Here is a 20,915-nt window from a genome sequence, read left to right as displayed (position 1 = left end):
GATGAGATGGTCAGGGAAGAGATCAATTATCAGGAAATTTGAAGGAAATGCAGAAATTTATTTTATGCATGCCTGGGGTAAGATATTTATGGAACCAGTGGAGCAAATGTTTCGTCTTCTTCTTCAACCCATTTGTTCCCTAGGACGGATACAGTCTCCTGATTAAGGGTCACGGCGAATTATAGAAGCAGGCACGCAACTCCTCTGCTGCATTCCCTAAGGGTAAGTATTTATGCTTGTATATCTGTGTATTCACGGGAAAGGTTTGCCTGTTTTGAGATACGAAAACCCGAATTTCTGGGAGCACAAACCCTCCACCTCCATATAAGAGCAGCTAACTCACCATTTGATGCAAAACACCTAATAACGGTTCCTCACGTCATACACGCGATTCGAACTCGGATCTTTCCAACCAAGAGGCTCATCTATACCATCTCAACTAAGGAGGTTCTCAGTGACCTGTCGCATCGAGACTGTTCTGAAGCTGGTCCAACATGCTATCATTCCACACCAGATGATTACTTCAGTAGTTTTCATTTCTGTCCAATTTCTTGTAATTTACAAATGCTGGAATGCTGGTTTTGTTATTATTTAATGACTAGTTTATTAGAGCTACCTCTTATTAGGCTTTTATCTTATCTGGTAGGGAATAGGACATTAACACTTTCCACTAATAATATTAAAATCGGGACACAAAACTTATCCCTAAAATAAGTGCTTTTCGATTTTACTAAATCTTTTCAATCAATCACGTATCTATGATTCAAGCAATCAAATTTATCCGCAGTCCATCTTCATCGATGGCCAGTTACTACCGAGTTCAGTACGTTAATGGCTGATGCCTTTCCTGCTGAGTCGAAAGTTGGATATTTATTCCTGCAGGTTAAGTTAAAATCCATTGCACATGACTAAATGGTGCGGCCTATCTGAATAGTTACAGGCATTTCTTGTAACTGTTCATCTGAGATTACAACTGTAAATGAGGCAATCATCAGACGCAGATCTGATTAAATATGAGGTCCAATTGCGCACTGTATTCACTCACAGATGTGTGCCTCCGTTTCAGTGTCTCATGGAAGCAGCTGGTCACTGAGTTTAATTTAGAGTGCATCATGTTATAGGGAAAAATATTTCCTATAGTTAATTTTGCTAGAAGATATCTTATTTATTTCATAAATCAGATATTTTCTGAATGGGCATGAATGTTTATATTTTCAAAGTGGTCCTGATTATATTCTAATCAATATTCTCTTTCTTTTACTTTTTTTGCATGTCTATTAAAGACACAGCAGAATATAATGCAAATTCGTAAAACACGCCATCTCTCGACAGTGGTTGGAATCATCATTTTGAACTATTTAAGAAGCAACCAGTTAGCACAGAGGCGTGTGGGGTTTGTTCATTTTAGTCTTTTTAAAATCGCTCGTGGAGAATGGCAGAAGGACAAGCGTCCACTAGTTCTTCTGATGGGATGGGCAACGGACAAGGACCTGGCAAGAGTAATGAGGAACGCTTTGATTTTAGATGTTATAAAGATAAGCATTCATTAGGTATGTGCAAGAAGTGGAACTTATAACTAACTTGTTTTGTTGTTAGAAAAATGAATTTCGATGGTGGATGCAGGAATAATTAATTCATTATTACGTCCGTATTTATTTCAAGAAAGCTGTCTAGGAATTGAAAATATAACATGACTAGCTCGGAATCGACGCCTGTGTTCACTGCTTTTGAATTACTGAATCCTTCTGTCTCGAATGTTTGAACTCGCACGTGATTCATGTTGTGCTGAATGTTGGAAGTGTGTGTGTGTGGGGGGGGGGAATTGTGTGAGGAAGCGATAAACGTATCCGCCCGATTAAACGGTCTTTAAATTGTTGAAATGTAATTAAAATAGGAACTATGGGGAGTGGTATTTTTTTTTTGAACATGAACGCCTCGATTTACGTACTAACTTCTTGCGTCTTAAGAGCAACCTGATTTTTCACGGATGAAGGGATAGGTTGACTTCTAAAACTGTAGATTTCCTTACGTTCGCTGCGATCTACGATGGTTTCCCCCACCCCGAAACTTAAAACCTACGAAAGTAGGCGAACTTTCGTCATTCAGGATTAAGATAATCTTCAAAAAAGGCGATTTTTCCACATGAACACCCGATTAAACGAGATGTCCTATTGGAATATTCATCGCCGATCTTATGAATTCAAGACTGTCTTATTCCCCTCCACTCACACATTACATTTTTGTAATATTCCTTAGCTTCAATCAACTATAATCTTGCTTCGAATTTCTTAAATTATGTATACATATTAAAATAAGAACCAACTGACCTTAACCAACGGTATCTTCGTGCTAATGATGTGGCTATCTTAGTTTAAGAAGTTCTCGATCGTTTCTTAGATTTTTTAAATCTAACTACATGTGACTTTCTCCCGCAAAGAGTTGTGAATCAACTAACCAGTTAATACGATGGCCGAGTCAAATAATCGGGCCCGTATTCTGAATTTCAGTGAAATTTTCGAGATGGAAAGTGGAGTAGTCTCATGTTGAGCAATGAAATTTAATGACAACTTTAGCCTTTATCTTCGATTAATTAAACTGATCTCCTCTAACGCATTTGTAACCACCTGCACCTAAAACATTTGATTGTTTTCTTTCAGAATATCGGAAGTCACTTGCTGCTACAGCCAGAGTCATGAATCCAAGAATGATTCCGGTAAGTCTTCACGCATACAAAAATAAAATCATTTAAAATTTTTTGAATAAAGCAAACCATGTTGGCAATACTCTCGTTTTTAAAGTTAATGACTTATACAACCAACTCTATCTTAATATTTTCTCGATCTGAAATCTTATTGGAACAAGATAAAATTATCTTAATGTTGCTGTGTTCAATTACACTCATAGAATTACCAAATGTTGGTTATTAAATCGATGCAAAATGTATACTATCCCACGGGATAACTTAATACATGATTTGTGCACCCCCTCATTCTAAAAATAACCCGACGTCTTTGCTACAGAAAAGCAGCCTCTGAAACTCGAGCAGATTTGCATTGTAATGTACCACTTCTGCACGCCTTACTATCCATGTAACATGATTACAATTCGGGTAGTTTGATACCATCCCAGCGGGCTTTCATGAACCAAGAAACGTAAAGAAGACTCTCGCACCGTAACACTCGCGGGATTAATGCTTTATTGCTAAACGTGCATGAAACAGAGTTTTTTGTAGTAATTGCATTGAGCCATGTGACCAATGAGACTTCCCATCATACTACTTCCTGTACTGATTCTAAGACATGAATAGAATTTTTACAATAAATTCTTTTGCAGTATTAAACTTCACTGCAACTTGCGTACAGCTTCAACTGTAACAGCTATTCTTGTCACTTGGATGACTGTTCATTACGAGGTAGATTTAAGTTGTGCTTTATATATATTTAGGTGGTTCTGGAACCCCACTTAGATCAGCTGAGTGATCCCATTCATGGAGGATTGGGTGATCGTCTTGCGCTAGCAGAAGAACATCATACTGTTAGCCATTTCATGACTATTGTGAGGTGAGTTAAACAACTTGTTCTCTCTCAAATTAATGCCTAATCTGAATAAAATGCTGATACACTATATTTTTCTTTCAGAAAAATATTAAATGCTCCTTCCCATCAAGTGTATCTCTTGGTGATTAAAGAAAAGTTGGTTATGTGGACCAAATCCATGTATGAAGTGTACTTGGAGGAAAAAGATCCCCATGATGGATTGCTGTACATCCAATACTGCTGTCCACAAAGATACGGGCTCTCCCCCTTTGATGTTGCCCAACTTCAAGAGGTTAGCAAAATCTTATTTTCTTAAGACGTATGCGCTGTCCGATTATTACTGAAATTTAGTAATTGACATCCCGGAAGCCTTAGAATCAGGCTTAAGTCGACCCTTGCTTATTAATCCCGAATTTATTAAATTCAATATAAACACTTTTATATTCTGCAGGAATTTGGAGGAGACTGAAGAATCTGCTGCTTATGGATATTTCAAGATCAAGAAGTTTTTGCATACATTTTTAAACTTTTTAAATCAGATGTTTTTATTAAATTTTACTGACAAGCAATCTGAATGTAACCTTGTGAAACTATTACTCAGTAACCTATATACAATGTCTTGTAATCTTGTTTAAAGCATTTTTTATTATCCATCCTGTATGTGCAATATATAAATAAAGCATTTTATTTTCAAAAATGCAATGTTCTTCTACAACGTGACGATTGACTTTCAGCTATATTCAGTCAGCTAAACTACAACCACCCCCGAAAACATGAACCCTAGGATTACAACTTTATTTGTTCTCTCCTACGCCACGAATCGAATTCATTCACCGGTGATACAATAGTAACAACTAATATTAACCCACTCCTCTTGGCTAGAGAGTTTTCCTTTTTAAATTCATTCTTGTCTCCCTGCGCGAATTCTCTCCGTTTATATAATCCTTAACTCGCCCCTTTTACTGAGATGTGTGAAGTTCATTCCATCTGTTTCAAGCGGAATATTAAATAAGTTTAACAGTAGGTGTAGTTTTCGCAAAGAAAACTTAAAACCAGGATGTCTGTTACAGTACAGTGGCGACGCCAATCTGACATTGAAATCTTTTGTATGTTCGTTTTGCCATCAGTAAATGACGAACTTGAGTTACTCTCCTCAAAGTATACAACCTTGAATGTATTCTTCTCGGTAATTTCGACGACCGACGGTCAATTGTTTTCTTGCTCCTGAGGTAATAAACTGGGGGAGGACTAATACTAGGTGAAGTCCTACTCGCTGTATTGTGGATTTTTTCCCCCACTACAAAGGAAATTTGCATGTTTCAAGGCCTAATTTCGAATAAATAGATTTTACTCTTATGAAGTGCGATCTTGACTATTGATCTGAATTAGATTTTATTTCTTATCTTCAAAAGATAAATCTTCAAAAATTTTGCTTTTTTTCCAAAAAGCAATCTGCTTTCCTCCAATTAAACTGAATTTCCTATAAGGAAAAAAATCCCCCCTACATTCTTAAGTAATCAGGCTGATTGAGCTGTGTAAAAAAAAAAAAAAAAAAAAATTAAATAGCATATTTTAATTAATTTTTAAGGTTCCGATGTATTGCCTTGCGAAGCATGAAACAAAAATACCCCAGGTTACAAGAAACGTCCACGGTTCTGAGAAGCCATTTAGTTGCCGCTCGAGAATATTTGAAGTTTCCATATTAACGTTACTATGACTAATCGCTAATTTAGGTTTATGTATTAAAAGTTTTATATCTATATAAATAAACGCGGTGATTTGCGGGAAGGTTAAATAAGAAAGTGTTGGGCACGCATTAATTTACATGTCGTTTATTCCGGCGTATAAGTCGATATTATGCTCGTATATAAGTCGACTCGAAAAATTTTTTTCTTGTTGTGATTAAATTTGCAAAAGAAAATACTGTTGCTGCACGTCAGTTCGGAGTAAACGAAAAACTAGTTCGCGATGGGAGAAAAAATGAAAATGCCAAAAAAATAATGCGCATTACAGAAAGGAATTTGTAAGTGGCCTCTTCTGGAAAATGTTGCGGATTGGGCTCGAGAAAATCGCCAAAATGGACTCGTTATAACGAGAAATAATATTCGTTTATTTGCTTCGTAATAAAATCTTTTTAAAAATGTGCAATAGAACTAACAAATTTGATGTCTCGGAAGATGATTTTGTTTACAATGATGACGAAATTGATGTTAAATCTGATGGAGAAAATGAATACAATTTATACGAGGATATACCGGAAGAAATTACAGAACCAGAGTACAATGAACTTTTCATACATTCAGACAGTGAAAATTTAATTTCAATTATGTAATTAACCTGTTTTCTTTTGTAAATAATTTTTTCTGTAAATAAATTTGATATAAGTTGAAATATTTTTACTTATTTACCCTTTTTTTTTTATATTGCTAATAAATTTAACAGAGTATGATACGTACTAGTTTTTTCTTGGAAAGCAATCAATTTTTGACCCCGCGTATAAGTCGACCTAAAAAATTTAGTACTTTTTTCAATGCTGAAAAATCGAATATACGGTATGTACTACCACAACAGAGGGAATCTTCAACGACTTGCATACTTTGAGTTCTAATCCCCGCCCTTCCGGGTGGGACTTAAATTCTTTAGAGAAACAAGTCCTCTGAAAAATTTTTTCAAATCGATGTCGTAAGGAATACATAAAAATGATATATAGGCGGAGGTCAGTTCAAGGGGTCTGAACATACCTGTGCTGTGAGCGATCTGGTTGCTATTTTCATGTCAGCTGTATGCAAAATTGAGTAAAAACACTTTTTTCTCTTAGAATTCTTGTTCTGTGAAATAAGCCCAAAACACCTTTTTTGAAAGAAAACTTAAGGCAGTGGTGAGAAGGATGGAGATGCGCTTTGAAGTTAAAAGTATTGACATGTTTGATTTAACTAAAAGAGTACATTTCGTAGAACTTTAGAAGCGACCCTCATATTTTGGGATATAGAAGACATCGAAATATATACGGTATATATTGTCGGGGGAGGACAACAGCCTTTGACTATACGGAATAAAATACTAGAATATCATCATAGAAATAATCTTTCGGTCGAAAAGCAATTCTAACTATATAAAAACCACTCATTGAGTTGAAAACAAACCCATCAATATATGTAAGCAAATTTTTATGAATAAATGTCGCATCTTTTGTTTCTTGTCATCGCTACATAGAATGGTACCAAAATTGACTTAAAGGTGGTCAATTATTTTTTATTCCATGCAGCATATTTCATCAAGCCTTTTCATCAGCATACAGTCTTGCTGATGAAAAGGCTTATTTTGGATTATTTGCCAGCACCATCCATTCGAAATCATTGATTTATTCCATAAATCAATTTCTGTTTTTATATATTCAGATATCTTGATTTATATTACTTTAAATAAAAATGGTTTGCAAAATTAAATTTTCTGTGCCGTGTTTTAGATATTTTCTTACACCACCTAAAGTTAGCGTCATTTGTGGATGTACCTTGCGTCAAACAGTCTTAATCCCTTAGGACATATTTTCTGTTATATGTTTACGTAAGTTTCTGTGGTTTAGTAGTTTTGAGGGAAGTTTTCGGTATTGAGATCACATTGTTATGTAATTAACGAGTAGAATAAAAAAAAAAAAATAAAACCCGACAAGTTAGCGTAATACTTGCATCATCGGGGGTACTGGTACATAAAAATTTCTTACAAAAGCCTTTTAACAATTAATTACACATCCTGATTTACACTCGAGCGTAGACCTGCACTTCACCGTGCAGGCATTCGAAACCAAAATCCCATGGAATAGGTTGGTCAATCCTTATTTTTTATATATATATAATTACGCATATTATAGATAGATATTTGACTTCAAGTGTTGAATATAATCGATAAACAAGAATACAAATGGTAAATTCATTACTGTATGCGTGGAACATTGCTAGTTGATGCCATCATGTTTTGTGGTATCGCGCGCGTCATATGTATTACAGTGTATATATGTATATATAATATACACACACATACGAGGGTGGTCTGAAAAGTTCTTGGCCTAACAATGAAAAAAAACGAATTTATAACTTCAAAATTATTTTTATTTTTCAACATAATCTTCTTTAAGACTAATACATTTTTATATATATATATATACACACACATACGAGGGTGGTCTGAAAAGTTCTTGGCCTAACAATGAAAAAAACGAATTTATAACTTCAAAATTATTTTTATTTTTCAACATAATCTTCTTTAAGACTAATACATTTATTCCAGCGCCATTATCCCGTCCCTGTAGTGTTTCTCAGTAAGATCTGCAAAATACCTCTCTAAAGCCGCAATCACGTCTTCATTCGAAGAAAAACGATGACCAGATAGGAAGAGTTTTAGTTTCGGAAAGAGATAGAAGACAGAAGGAGCCGAATAGGGTGGATGTTCCAACAATTCATAGTGCAGATCCCTTAATGTTTCCATTGCCAAAACACCTTTGTGGGCTGGTGCATTCTCCCGATGACAGATGATTCTGCAAACCGGGTCTTTTCTCGTGAATTTTTTCGTCTAGTCTGGTTAAAAGATCGAAATAATATTCCCCAGTTATTGTTTTACCCTTTTCAAAATAAACAAAATGCTTTAGCATCCCAAAACACCGATGCCATGATCTTTCCTGCTGTTGGAACTGATGGATCTTAAAACTAATGGAAAATTAGTTTTATTCTTGTTAAAACGCTAGAAATGCACTTGATCAATGATTTCTGATGTTGTTACACTTTTTTGACGTCCTTCACGTGGATCATCTTCAAGGCTGGTACGCCCACGTTTCAACTCGGCAGCCCATTAATTGTCAAAAACGAAGGAGAAGAGTGCCCATAAATTTTTATGAACTTCGAAATAATTCTTTTGGCGTTAAACCTTCTTTTACAAAGAATTTTATAACTGCACGATACTCAATTTTATCCATTTCAAGGGATACAGACAACAGTTTTGTTTCAGACAGCTGTATAAAACAAACTACTTGCTAGAATGCTTGCAAGTAGTTTGTTTTATACTACTTGCAATTCCACATGGATGTTTATGACAGATGTGCCAACTTACAAAAAAAAATCTTGCCGATAGTGTTGCCAACTGTGGTCAAGGCCGAGAATATTTCAGACCACAAGCATATATATATATATCCTAGTGTTGTGACGTTGTTCTCCTGATGTTCGAATCCGCCATCTTGTTAAAAGTCACTTTCATAAAATAAGGGAAAACTAATTGTAAATTGATCACTGATCTAAGGGTAGAGAAATTTCTATTATACTGCGCCACTCTATCCTTAGATAAGTCTATATGAAATAGTAGGATCAATTCAAAATTAGTTAGCAGTCTTTTCATTCATTCAGGCCGAAGTATTTATTTTCTCTCTTTGGGATTCCCGCTAGATTCGAATTTTTGTGAACGGTGCAGTAAAAGAGATTCAGGCAAAATACAACTTTTGATTAACAAAAAACAAACATTTAATATAAGCTATATAACACATACATAAATTCTACTTCTAATTTAAACAATAAAAACAAGTCAATCACATTAGTTCAACCTTCCAAGCCTTCACATACACTTTCTCAGCTTCTGAGTTACAAAGTTCCTACACATAAATATAATAGAACTTCCTATCTAATCAGTTTTCACACACTTCTCAGTCATGCTATAAGTTCAAAATATCGCAGGCACTAATAGTTGAAAATATCTCTCTAACAATTCTTAACTTCAACTCTCAATCACGAAGAGTTTCCACAGTTGAGGTTAGGTTAAGCGTAGCGTAATTAACACTCAATTCTTCAAGCATTGAAATAATACACTAAGATAGTCCTTACCGGAAATAGTTCCTAGTACATCAAATACGTTGTGAGCAAACTTTTAAATTATTTTTATTTCACTTAAGAACACATCTACAAGACTTATCCACAGTTATAATTAAAACACTATCAATCGCGCTTCAGAAATCCAGACATCGACTGCAGAGTACTTCAACTATCCTTGTTACCACTCATAAACTAATTAAAACACTGTGCAAATCGGAAATAAGCTGCAATTCTAGACCAACTGGGTTTATTCAGAATTCTTCCTTGAACGTCCAGCTTTTTATATTATCCGATTACAGCATCAATTTCCCTTTTATTATTACTGCTGGCTTCACTTTCAGCTAACTATAAAATTCACTTCGTCCTTTCTCACTTATAAAAATTATCCTCTTAACTCCTGCCCTTAAGAACCTTTCATTTACTTCTACTTCTCTAGTTTATGCCCTTGCTTCCTTTCACTTCCAAGTTTCCGTCCCAACTCCTTACTTTTTATATATATTTTTTTATTCTCTCTTCACCCACGCTCTGTTCCACTCGCGCTCGTTTATTTTCACGCGTCTCCATGACAACAGACAAACAAACATTCTCGCCAATGTTAGACAAGGCTATACTACTACATTGAGTCATTACATACCGTTAAGCTTTATACACAAATAGTAATAATTAGAATATTTGCTTTTCAATAAATGCGTAGTTAATATTGCGAATACAAGATTTTATAATATTGACATAACAATAAATAAAATAGCTTAATAATGTTTAATACAGAATCTATTTACCATTAACACATTTCTTTTATTAAGCAATTAAATATTTGACATAATTAAGGTAGTTATATGATATCAATTTATAATTTACGTTATTTACATTAAATAATATTTACAAACGCAGCCTTTGTGATGGAAAATCATGTTGGATTCTGAATCAAATAACATTTATTCTATTTTCTACATAATTAGAATCCAACACTAGATCCATGGCAGTTAAATTTTTTATGAAAGCAGACCATACTCGATGTAAAATTAAGCCTTGATTTTTATTGAATTGTGTAGGGATCCTAAACATTTGCGAGGCTTCTTTAAATGTTCCTGTAACACAGTTACGATCAATATGATATTTTCAAATACTTGGTGGTTGTGTAGAATGCCAGGCCTGATTTATATTATCTTCTTTTTTCGACTTCTTTTACGTGTTCAGACATGCGGATCTCTCCCGACTTTCCTGTCTGACCTACATAACAAATGCAACAAGAGCAATGAATCTCATAATAATTACATCATAATGTGGTCTCAGTACCGAAAACTTCTCTCAGATAAATATTCTTTGTGAAGAATTTTAGATGGTAGACGATTTTGGCTTCCTGGCTTGAGACTGTTGTGTTTATCGAAGGTCTGAAGTGGCTTGAAAAAGGTCAGCGTTTGGTGACTATAGCAATTTCCAGATTATCTAACCCTTAGCCCAGCGATAGCTGCCATCGAATTAGAAACGTTAACGCAGATGTACATCAATATTACTTATGCAGCGTATATGCAAAATACTTGGTCACATGCGTAAATACGTGTTCTGGGGCAACTATATATTTAAGAATGCTGCAGTATTCGTCAACAGCGTTGATCACAATGGTAAAAAAGGATCTTTCGGAGATCATTTTTTGGGCTTATTCGAAAACAACAGAGCTAATGTTTCTCAAAAGGCGAGATATCCTTCTTTTAATCAGTGGAAAAATAATCCACATCGCTTATCGAGGTGGCGTAACTGTGGTCCGAAGATAGTGTCAGGAACGAGATCACCGACGTGCGAGAAAGCTTGTACGAGCAATTAAAGCATTAAACGAAGATTGTTGCAGACTCATCGCTCACCGAACTATACACAGAGAACTGAAGACGATGGCTATTGTCAGTCGCATGTCTATACAAAAGCCACTGATTTCTACGAAGACCCGGAAAGTTTGTCTAGAGTGGTGTCAGGAATACCGTAACTTGACACTGAAAAAGAAAATCATGTGGTCTGACGAATCATGGTACACCTTATTCTGTACCGACGGTAGAAAGAGTTTGGCGTGAGCCCAGTGAAGCAATAAACCCAGCTTGCCTTGTAAACAACTCAAGGAAGTGGTATCATAGTGTGGGACATGTTCTGTTGCTACCGAACGAGTCCCCTGATATTGCAGGAAGGTCTGAACATCGTCGCCGATCAAGTCCATCCTGCAATGTTGAGTTTTTTATCCAGCAGGTGACGGTTGTTTCATGGAAGAAATGCTACTGTCCATCACGCAAAAATGGTTCAGCAATTATGAGAGCGACTTCCACCACAAAGCCCGGATCTGAACCCCATTGAGGATGTCTGGGACGTGTTAGATAAACCGATTCGGGATCAAAGTCCTCTTCCCTCAAATCTGAGCGAATGGAAGGTAGACGTAGATGCAGCGCAACACTTTGTGGAATATTTCGGGCTAAAGGAGGTCCAACACGGTATTAAAAGGTTAATTCTGTGGCCTATGAATACTAACGTAGCGTAGGTTTACAATATTACGCGAGTGATTTTCACATAAAAATGTACTCGGTTGTATATTTTTATAGGTTGGTTGTTTTCAATGCTTCGGATTCATGGTTTAAATGATTTTTTTAAAACCGGAAAACCTGTTATTAAAGAATTCAGACTTTAATAACGGGTAAACAAAAAATAACGTTTCATTGAAAGCGGGGGAAGATTTCGACAGCAAAAATGCGACAAAAAAAAAAAAAAAAAAATATATATATATATATATATATATATTCATCTATAAATAATCATGACTCGAATTTTTTTTCTTAATTTATTTTATTTATTTATTTATAAAGCAATATACATTACACATGTGTATATATATATGAGAATATAAATGCATACATATACAAGTTATATGCATCTTCGTTTTAGTATTAGATATAAGTATAATAAAATTTACATAAAATTCTTATCCAGTATTTTTCACAACTTCTGCATAACTTCTGTTATTTTTTTATATTGCATTGATATTTAATAATAATAAAATATTTCTTTACATTTACGTATATTATTTTAATATTAATATACAGTATACGCTTTACTTTTTAGTACAAATTTCTGCACTGAGAAGCAGTAGCGCACTCAGGATTTAATCTTGAGAAGAGCCGAGGATAAAAATATTTTTAATGAAAATTCAATAAAATACATTAGGTGATTATAAAAATTTATTTAAAGAATAAAATCCAGTTTTCTTTTCATTTTACAAAGCTCTTGAAGTGCTTCAGTCGTGGTTACATTAATCTCTCTGTGTATATATAGCAAAGCCAGGCCATTCAATCCTGATTGTATCGTGGTAGATCTTAAATAGGTTTTTAAAATGTGTAAGGTAGAAAATGACCTTTCACTGACGCATGTTTTTACCAGAAGCGTTGCAAATATTTTTTAATAAGTTATAGATGTTAGGATATGTCATTTTGTCACACTTCGAAACTGCATCAATGGCATTTTTGCATGGAGCTATTGCAAACCGTTTTTCAAATTTCTTTTATACCACAACTTGAGCTCGGGCACTACTTCGTTCGCCTTGTGTTCACAGCGGCCGTGATTCCCGAGAGCTATAGGGTTACCACCTTATGTGACCGCTAATTCATAAGTAGTATAGATATAGAAGGCACGACACAACATAAATAAAAAAAAATTAATTTTAATTAGGAAAAGATTAGTGTTTTTTTTTCCCTTTTTCTTTGGGGGATGCCTCCCCCCCTGGGTGCGCCACTGCTAAGCAGTGATGTGATTCTGAAGTGTACAGCATGAATCTCAAGGATCAAGCGATCCGTCCAAGATGCATGTGGTATTATATTTATTTATTTATTTACATTGAGTGTCAGCAAGCTACTCAGAACTCCATTTGTGTTTTTCTAGGTAAAGGTAAGCAATTTTTAGCGTCATTTATGGTTCCAAGAAATAGTGGTAATCCTCTAGTAAAGGTTGCTTCCGCTTTCTCATTTCTGAGCTTTTTATCGCCTCAGGTATCTGAAAAAGTAGACCATTTTGCCTGAGAGGCGGTGCGGGTGTTTGAGGCAGTGTTTATTTCGATGTAAGATTAGCATGCTATCAAGGTATATCTGCCCGAAGTTGAGGATTTGCAGCATGATTAAAACTGAACACTTTTTTTTTTAATAGTCTGTTGTGTAGACCTGTGTAATTTGCCAAGAATATTTTTGTACGCATCCCCTAGTTACAAATTTCATACCGAATTTTTGAGTACACCAGTGCATAATATAGAGTCTGCAAAATTTATGAGGTACTATGCTTTTAATGGTTTAATGCTGTGCATCCTGTAAAGTTTGTAACTACTTCGATGTGGGGTTTCCAGTCTAGTTGTGATCCGCGTGTATGCCCAGATATAGGTGAAGACCTTCTGCATAGTTTCACAACTGCAGTCATTACTGGAGTTGCAGGAAGTGGTATGATATTGAATAGCTGGGATTGCTTCTCTACTCTTCAGTTCAAATAGCATATATTTGCTTTTTGGATGTTATTTTTTATTTTATTTTCACCGAACCATGTATGCAGGCTTAATAAGTCAGATTCCACGTTGCGCTTTAAGGTCGGTATGCCGCTGGATGAGAAAACTATTGCCGTATCATCTGCAAAGCTAATTAGGTCCCCTTTCAATTCTATTGAACAGAAGTCGTTTATATTGAAATATAGAGAAAAGTTTATATAGAAAAATTAAATGCGTTGATATTCGCTCAAGGTACCGTTTATTTCAACTGCTTGCAACCCGTTTTCTAGATAAATTTGAAACCACAGGGAACACTTTCCTTCGATTCCCACAGCGTGCATTTTTTTTTTTTTTTTAATGCTCATATATGAGTTCAGAGAATATTAAGAAAAGCTTGTTCAGTGTTACTTTTTTCAAGGAATTTCTCAACCCGTCCTAGGACAGATGAGAAAGATAGGATAGGATAGTTTTAAGATTAGTGTAACTGGGAATATTTTCTGTTTATTCTGCTTACCCAGAAGTGAATCCAAGCATCTCCACTGCTTTTTTGGATCGTTGCTACAGTTCGCAAATTCAGTATGGAAGAATACTTCCATCGCCTTTTTCATTTCGTTCTTCACAAGCTTGTTAAATGATCTTTATTCTCTTTCAATCTTTGCGTTTCCGATATTCTTTCTATGCTTCCTGTATAGCATTTCGGCGGAGTGATCTTGGATATCAGCTCCCTATAGAGATTACTAACATTCATTTGTTCATATGAGGAATAATTGAGTTTGCGGCTCCTGATATATTGTATTTATCATATTTTGGGTAATCAACTATTTTGCTGCTGTAAGTGCATCTTTGTGTTTATTGACGTCGGCCTTCTCTTTTATATTGGGTTTAATTTTGAATATTATTGGGATATGGTCTGTTGTGTGGTAGTCGCATATTCAGACTTCGTTACTTGTGCTTCTTATGAAGACATAATCACCTTAGATCTGTTTTTAGATCGTTTAACCTGAATTCGATATCATTAATTTTTTTTTTTTAGTGTTTTCTTTTGTTTAGTTAATTTCTGCTAGGACTGTCACGTTATTCTGTAACAATTCCATACTTTGATAAAATCCTGGAGACATCCGTTGTCATCATCTATAAAGTCTTTAATTTCTTTGATTTCTGTTCTTATATTGTTTTTATATTTGTTCTGTTCTCTGAAATTAAAACTTCCTTCACCTCGGGTGGAATTTATCTTTTTCTGTTCCTGAAGATTTACCATTACAAAGCTGCTATTATTTATATTTTCAGTAATTTGTACGTCGCTTATGGAAGTCAAGTTACTATGAGTACACGTTTGCATTTCCATTTTAATTTCTCTTTAGACTTCTGAAGTTTAATTCTGTCAAACTTACACATATGGGATCATAGTATTTTGACTTACTAGAGAACATTGTAATAGAACATTTTTTTTATCAAAACCATACCTTTGCAGTTCTTGCAAATTCTGGGAACATGTTCTCCGAGTGACCTTTGGAGGGGATTACGTACACGTTAAGCGCTGAAGGGTTGGTGACGATATTAGTGTTTTTGGTTTATCAGTAGTACCGTCCATCATTCAGTTTTCGCATATTCATATTTCTGGAAATACTGGGCCGATTTTAGTGATTGATGCATCTATTTTTTCGACTTGGCAAGTAAGATTACCTGAGCACGTTATTGAGTTGAATTAAGCGAAGGCGCCATTTATAATTGACACAGAAGCAGAAGCGTTGTTACCACTGTGCGCCCTCACGCAGTTTTTCTGATCTGTGATGATCTCACAAGAAAAAATAGCGAGCTTCAATTTCAAAACTGACTCAGCAAAGTAAGGGTCCACTCTACTCACACCTCGTAGACTATCTTCATACTAAGTGCAAAAGCATGGAATAGACTACAACTTCAAAACGGGGAACTGGAAATTCCCGGTAGCTATTTTGATAGATGCAGAGTGAATTTATTTTCTTTGAAACCTCTAGGAATATATCTAGAAATGGCACGAACCTATTGTTTTCCAATTCCTGAATGAAGCGTACACCGAGTTTGGCTATTTTAGGTAGCTTGTAGAATCTTCCAGTTGTGCGGATCTTCATAATGATCAATAATAAACTTCTCATCTAAAGTTCAACCATATTTTCAACTTTAAATAATAGTTATCAAGGGCTTACTTATTCAAGAGATTCTATGAATACATTTGCTAGGAGTGTAGAAGTAGTGAGCGCTCATTGTCTGTTCGTACTATTTTTCTTGAAACTGGAAAACCGTACGTACTTTAATGCAAGGTTTAAATAGTGCGATAGTGTCCGACAAGAACAGTTCTTGCCAAGATTATTAGCGCAATAATTGGAAGAAAATAATAAGCGAGGAGATTAGCTTTCATCGTAGATAGCACGACGGAAACATTATGTACGTTTCTTCTACTTTTGGCCCTTTCAAAGCAATTTTTGATATTTGCAATGATTTTTAGCTTTAATATAAACAAAACATGGAGACTATAACACATTTTAGGAATATTAGTCAAGTGAGTAATATTTATTATCCGACTAGTTTCACCGATTTTTGCTATCGGCATCTTCAGGGATACAATTGGTAAGCGATACTAGGTTTTAACTGACAGTTCTAATTCATACAAAATTAGTATACTGTGCGTGAGACAATACGCGTGTAGCGGGAACATGATTTATTTGTTTAGAGACATAATGTAATTGGCGTGAAAGTTCATTTCTTTGGTGTTTAGTGATCTAATTAAAGTTTTCCAAATCTCCGGTAGGATTAGACCTTGATTCTTATTTAGGTTTCCTGTTGAACGGGCGACTATAGCAGCTTCCTTGAAGGTTCTGGAATGGTAGTTCTCTTCTATATAGGGCATATGACTCTTATCCCACTCACTAAGATGGTTGGTAGTGGTGAAGTGGGAAGAAAGGCCTGAAATAAGTGAATAATAAATATTACTCAAGTGAGTAATAAATATTACTCACTTGACTAACATTCCTAAAATGTGTTATAGTTTCTAATACAAGTAGTCAAGAAAAAAAAGTCACATTATGAACAGGATCGACGAGATCACTAAACTAAAGGTACGCAATCTTGAAAGTTTAAAATGCAAAAAGGCTAAGTGTTTAAACCATGTGACATTGTTAAAAAAAGTGTCGAGACAATAACGTTATCCCAAAATGTCTTCGTCTCAAACAACATTTTAAAACAAAAAAGCTAATATTATTTACCACAAAACTTCATTCTCCCTTTTCCGAGAAAGAATTAGCTATACGAGATCCTTGCTCAGCCAAATAGACTCTCAATGCTATGATTTGTTCACAGACATCTCTAATAACCTTGACGAAGATACTTGATAACTGTTAGATAATATGATTTATAATATGATTTATGCTAAAATCTTCAGTTACAGCAAAAAGACGCAAATTGATAAATTCAACCTGCTATATGATAATCACATTCACTCTAAACCGTCTCTACCAAATAACCAAGTTATAGTGAACCTATCTAAACACATTTTAACAAAACCTGAGATCTCAATTCTCAAAAAAGGATTCAATTTCGCCTTAAAACCTACTGCTATTCCTAAAATAGATTTCATCTGCAACTTAGAAAAAGCCATCTCATTACTACCACACCCAATAGCTAATGACCTACGATTAAAAAGCAGCATAGTCCTCTCCGCTCCGTCAAAATCTCCTAACACCAACTCTAACCAAATGGAAAGAAGAACACTACTCAAATTAAAGAATAATAAAGACATCATCATACTTAAAGCGGACAAAGGCAATAATACTGTTATCTTAAATACAAATGATTACGAAGAGAAAATTAACAATCTATTATCAGACACGTCTGTCTATGATGTTTTCAGTGCAGATCCTACGCAAAAAAAAAACATAATGACACCAACGAACTATTACGTGGAATGACTAACTGGCTTTTAGATTTAATAAAAAAGCTAAAATCCATGCATTCCCATACAATCTTGACTCCAAGATTGTATGGCGTTCCTAAAATACATAAAGAAGGCACACCATTACTTCCAATAGTTGATGGAATCTATTCTCCAACTTACCAACTGTCTAAATATCTAGCCAAAATTTTACAACAACACATTCACAACTCAGATACTTATATCAAAAACTCACAACATTTTATTGAGAAATTAAAAAACATCCCTGTCTCTGAAGATGATATACTAGCTAGCCTTGACGTCACATCTCTGTTTACAAACATTCCAGTTGTGGAAGTCATCAACATCTTAGACAACTTGTTCCCAAGAAACATCACTACGTTGTTCAATCATTGTTTAACTTCGAACTGTTTCGTTTGGCAAAAAACCGTCTTCAAACAACTTGCCGGATTAGCCATGGGTATCCCCCTCTCTCCTTCTTGTGCTGACTTATTCATGGAAGACCTAGAAGATAAAATCTGATCTCAAATTACCCAAAACCTAAAACTTGGTACAGATATGTAGATGACATCTTTATCATTTGGAATCATAAGAAAGAAGAAATAATGGATTATCTCAACAAAATCAGTAGTTTCCACCAGACTATCAAATTCACATTAGAAATTGAAAAAGATGAAAAACTTCCATTCCTAGACATCCTAATAAAGAAACAAACCAATAACAGTATCAACCTGTCTGTGTATAGAAAACTTACGAATACTGGACGTTACCTCCATTTCAACTCGTGACATCATATATCCCAGAAACTTAGCATTATCCATATGCTTAAGAAAAGAGCTATACAGTAAACCAGAGACCAAGATGACTTACAAGAAGAATTAACTACAATATCCAGAGAGCTATCCTGAAATGGTTATCCGAAAAGACTCATCAACAAGATTCTCTTTTCGGATATACCACAAAGACAACGTGATGACACCCAATACATGAGCACTGTAATTATTCAATTTGTCAGCACCATTTCCAAAAAATTGGCTATCCTTCTAAAACCACACAATATCAGAGTAACATTCAAGCCAGTCAACACTATTCGGAAATTTTTAAGATCACCGAAAGACCCTCATCCTTTCTACGAGTACTCTGGAGTATACAATATACCTTGTTCCTGTGGTGTTAGTTACATTGATCAGACCTCTAGAAGCTTCGAAACGAGACAGAATGAGCAAATAGGCTATGTTAGAAACAATAGACAAAATATTTCAGGCCTTTCTTCCCACTTCGCCACTACCAACCATCTTAGTGAGTGGAATAAGAGTCATATGCCCTATATAGAAGAGAACTACCATTCCAGAACCTTCAAGGAAGCTGCTATAGTCGCCCGTTCAACAGGAAACCTAAATAAGAATCAAGGTCTAATCCTACCGGAGATTTGGAAAACTTTAATTAGATCACTAAACACCAAAGAAATGAACTTTCACGCCAATTACATTATGTCTCTAAACAAATAAATCATGTTCCCGCTACACGCGTATTGTCTCACGCACAGTATACTAATTTTGTATGAATTAGAACTGTCAGTTAAAACCTAGTCTCTTACCTTCATATCGCCTACCAATTGTATCCCTGAAGATGCCGATAGCAAAATCGGTGAAACTAGTCGGATAATAAATATTACTCACTTGACTAACATTCCTAAAATGTGTTATAGTTTCTAATACAAGTAGTCAAGAAAAAACGTCATACTAGAAAACATGGAGACTTCAATGAAAACCAATTGCGATATGCCTGGTTCTTCTACAGCCTTGCACACTTCTTCAAGAACCAAGGATTAATTAAAGAACTCGAATTTAAGGTGGAACATAGAAGGATTGATGTCATTAACAGTGCGACTTCCTTGTGCCATATCTGCTCCTAGTTGTGTGTTCTTGTCCATGGTCCATACAGCGACACACGCAAACTGATATTTCAAAATTCCCTTAGAGTTCTTTGAGAAAGCATTTTTAAAAACTCTCTTAGGTGTTGAACGATGATTAATAAATTATTTTGATGACAAAGATCGTGGAACAACCAGTATTAAAAATGGATTAGAGCAATTAAATGAATACTAAAAACAACAAACTATAAAAGGAAAGAATACTCACGTTAAAGCTTATTTGTAAAAGTTTCGCCTGTTTCATCGGCATCTTCAGTATAAAATATACTGTATAATGTTAAAGATACCAAGCAATTTTATAAACTTGGTTTTAATCCTTTTTCCCAAGTAAGCAAACAAGCAGATAAGTCAAGTTTGCACCTGAAGTATTTTCAGCTCTGAGGCAACTCGTGGTAAAGGTGGACTAAGCTCTGATCACTTACCTTAGTATCTCCCATAATGCAAAGCACATCTCTTTGCGGGCATGTATGATGCTATGCACTACCCAGACTGGTTTCGACCTTTATTGAAGTCTCATCATCAGACCTGAAAATACTTCACGCGCAAACTTAACTTACCTGCTTGTTTGCTTATTTGGGAAAAAGGATTAAAACTAAGTTTGTAAAATTGCTTCGTATCTTTAACGTATAGCATACCCGAGCTAAAAAACTTTTTACATCTTTCTCTCATCCTGAGATTTTTATTTAATAAGGTCAAAACACCTTGTGGCAACTTGTATAGGTAAAATTTGTAAGTTCTGAATTACTTCAACCTTGGCATCTCAGGGTCTGGCTCCCACTGATGTGACCTCAATAAAGGTCGAAACCGGTCTGGGTAGTGGCCCTTCCCTTAATGCATAGCATCATACATGTCCGCAAGGAGATGTGCTTTGCATTATGGAAATACTAAGGAAAGTGATCCGAACTTACTCAACCTTTACCACGAGTTGTCTCAGACATGAAAATACTTCAGGCGCAAACTTGACTTACCTGCTTGTTTGCTCACTTTGGAAAAGGGTTTAAAACCAAGTTTATAAAATTGCTTGGTATCTTTAACGTATAGTATACCCAAGGTGAAAAACTAAAACTTTCTATATACAGTATATATATATATATCACTCGAGGACTAGGATGGAGTATCGGAGCGATAAAAAAGCTCATATTAAGGTCGAGAATTTCATCCTTAAACATGTTTAAAT

The 20,915-nt window shown here is 35.2% G+C and overlaps 1 protein-coding gene across 1 annotated transcript; it reads left to right on the top strand.

Annotated features, from left to right (window-relative positions):
* Positions 1 to 1,444: 1,444 nt before the first annotated feature.
* LOC150095844 (gamma-aminobutyric acid receptor-associated protein-like 2) lies at positions 1,445 to 4,200 on the top strand. Its single transcript, XM_090409415.1, has 5 exons — positions 1,445 to 1,550; positions 2,658 to 2,713; positions 3,445 to 3,560; positions 3,639 to 3,828; positions 3,988 to 4,200. Exons 1-5 carry the CDS (start codon positions 1,472 to 1,474, stop codon positions 4,003 to 4,005), a joined length of 459 nt encoding a protein of 152 aa, XP_090265541.1. The 5' UTR covers positions 1,445 to 1,471; the 3' UTR covers positions 4,006 to 4,200.
* Positions 4,201 to 20,915: the final 16,715 nt, after the last annotated feature.

Source organism: Typopeltis vanoorti, chromosome 19 (assembly GCF_054136105.1).
Source record: "Typopeltis vanoorti isolate ZY-2024b chromosome 19, IOZ_Tvanoo_1.0, whole genome shotgun sequence".
Taxonomy (NCBI): Eukaryota; Metazoa; Arthropoda; class Arachnida; order Uropygi; family Thelyphonidae; genus Typopeltis; species Typopeltis vanoorti.
The sequence above is the reverse complement of the archived record's forward strand: the minus strand, read 5'-3'. Positions and strand labels throughout refer to the sequence as shown.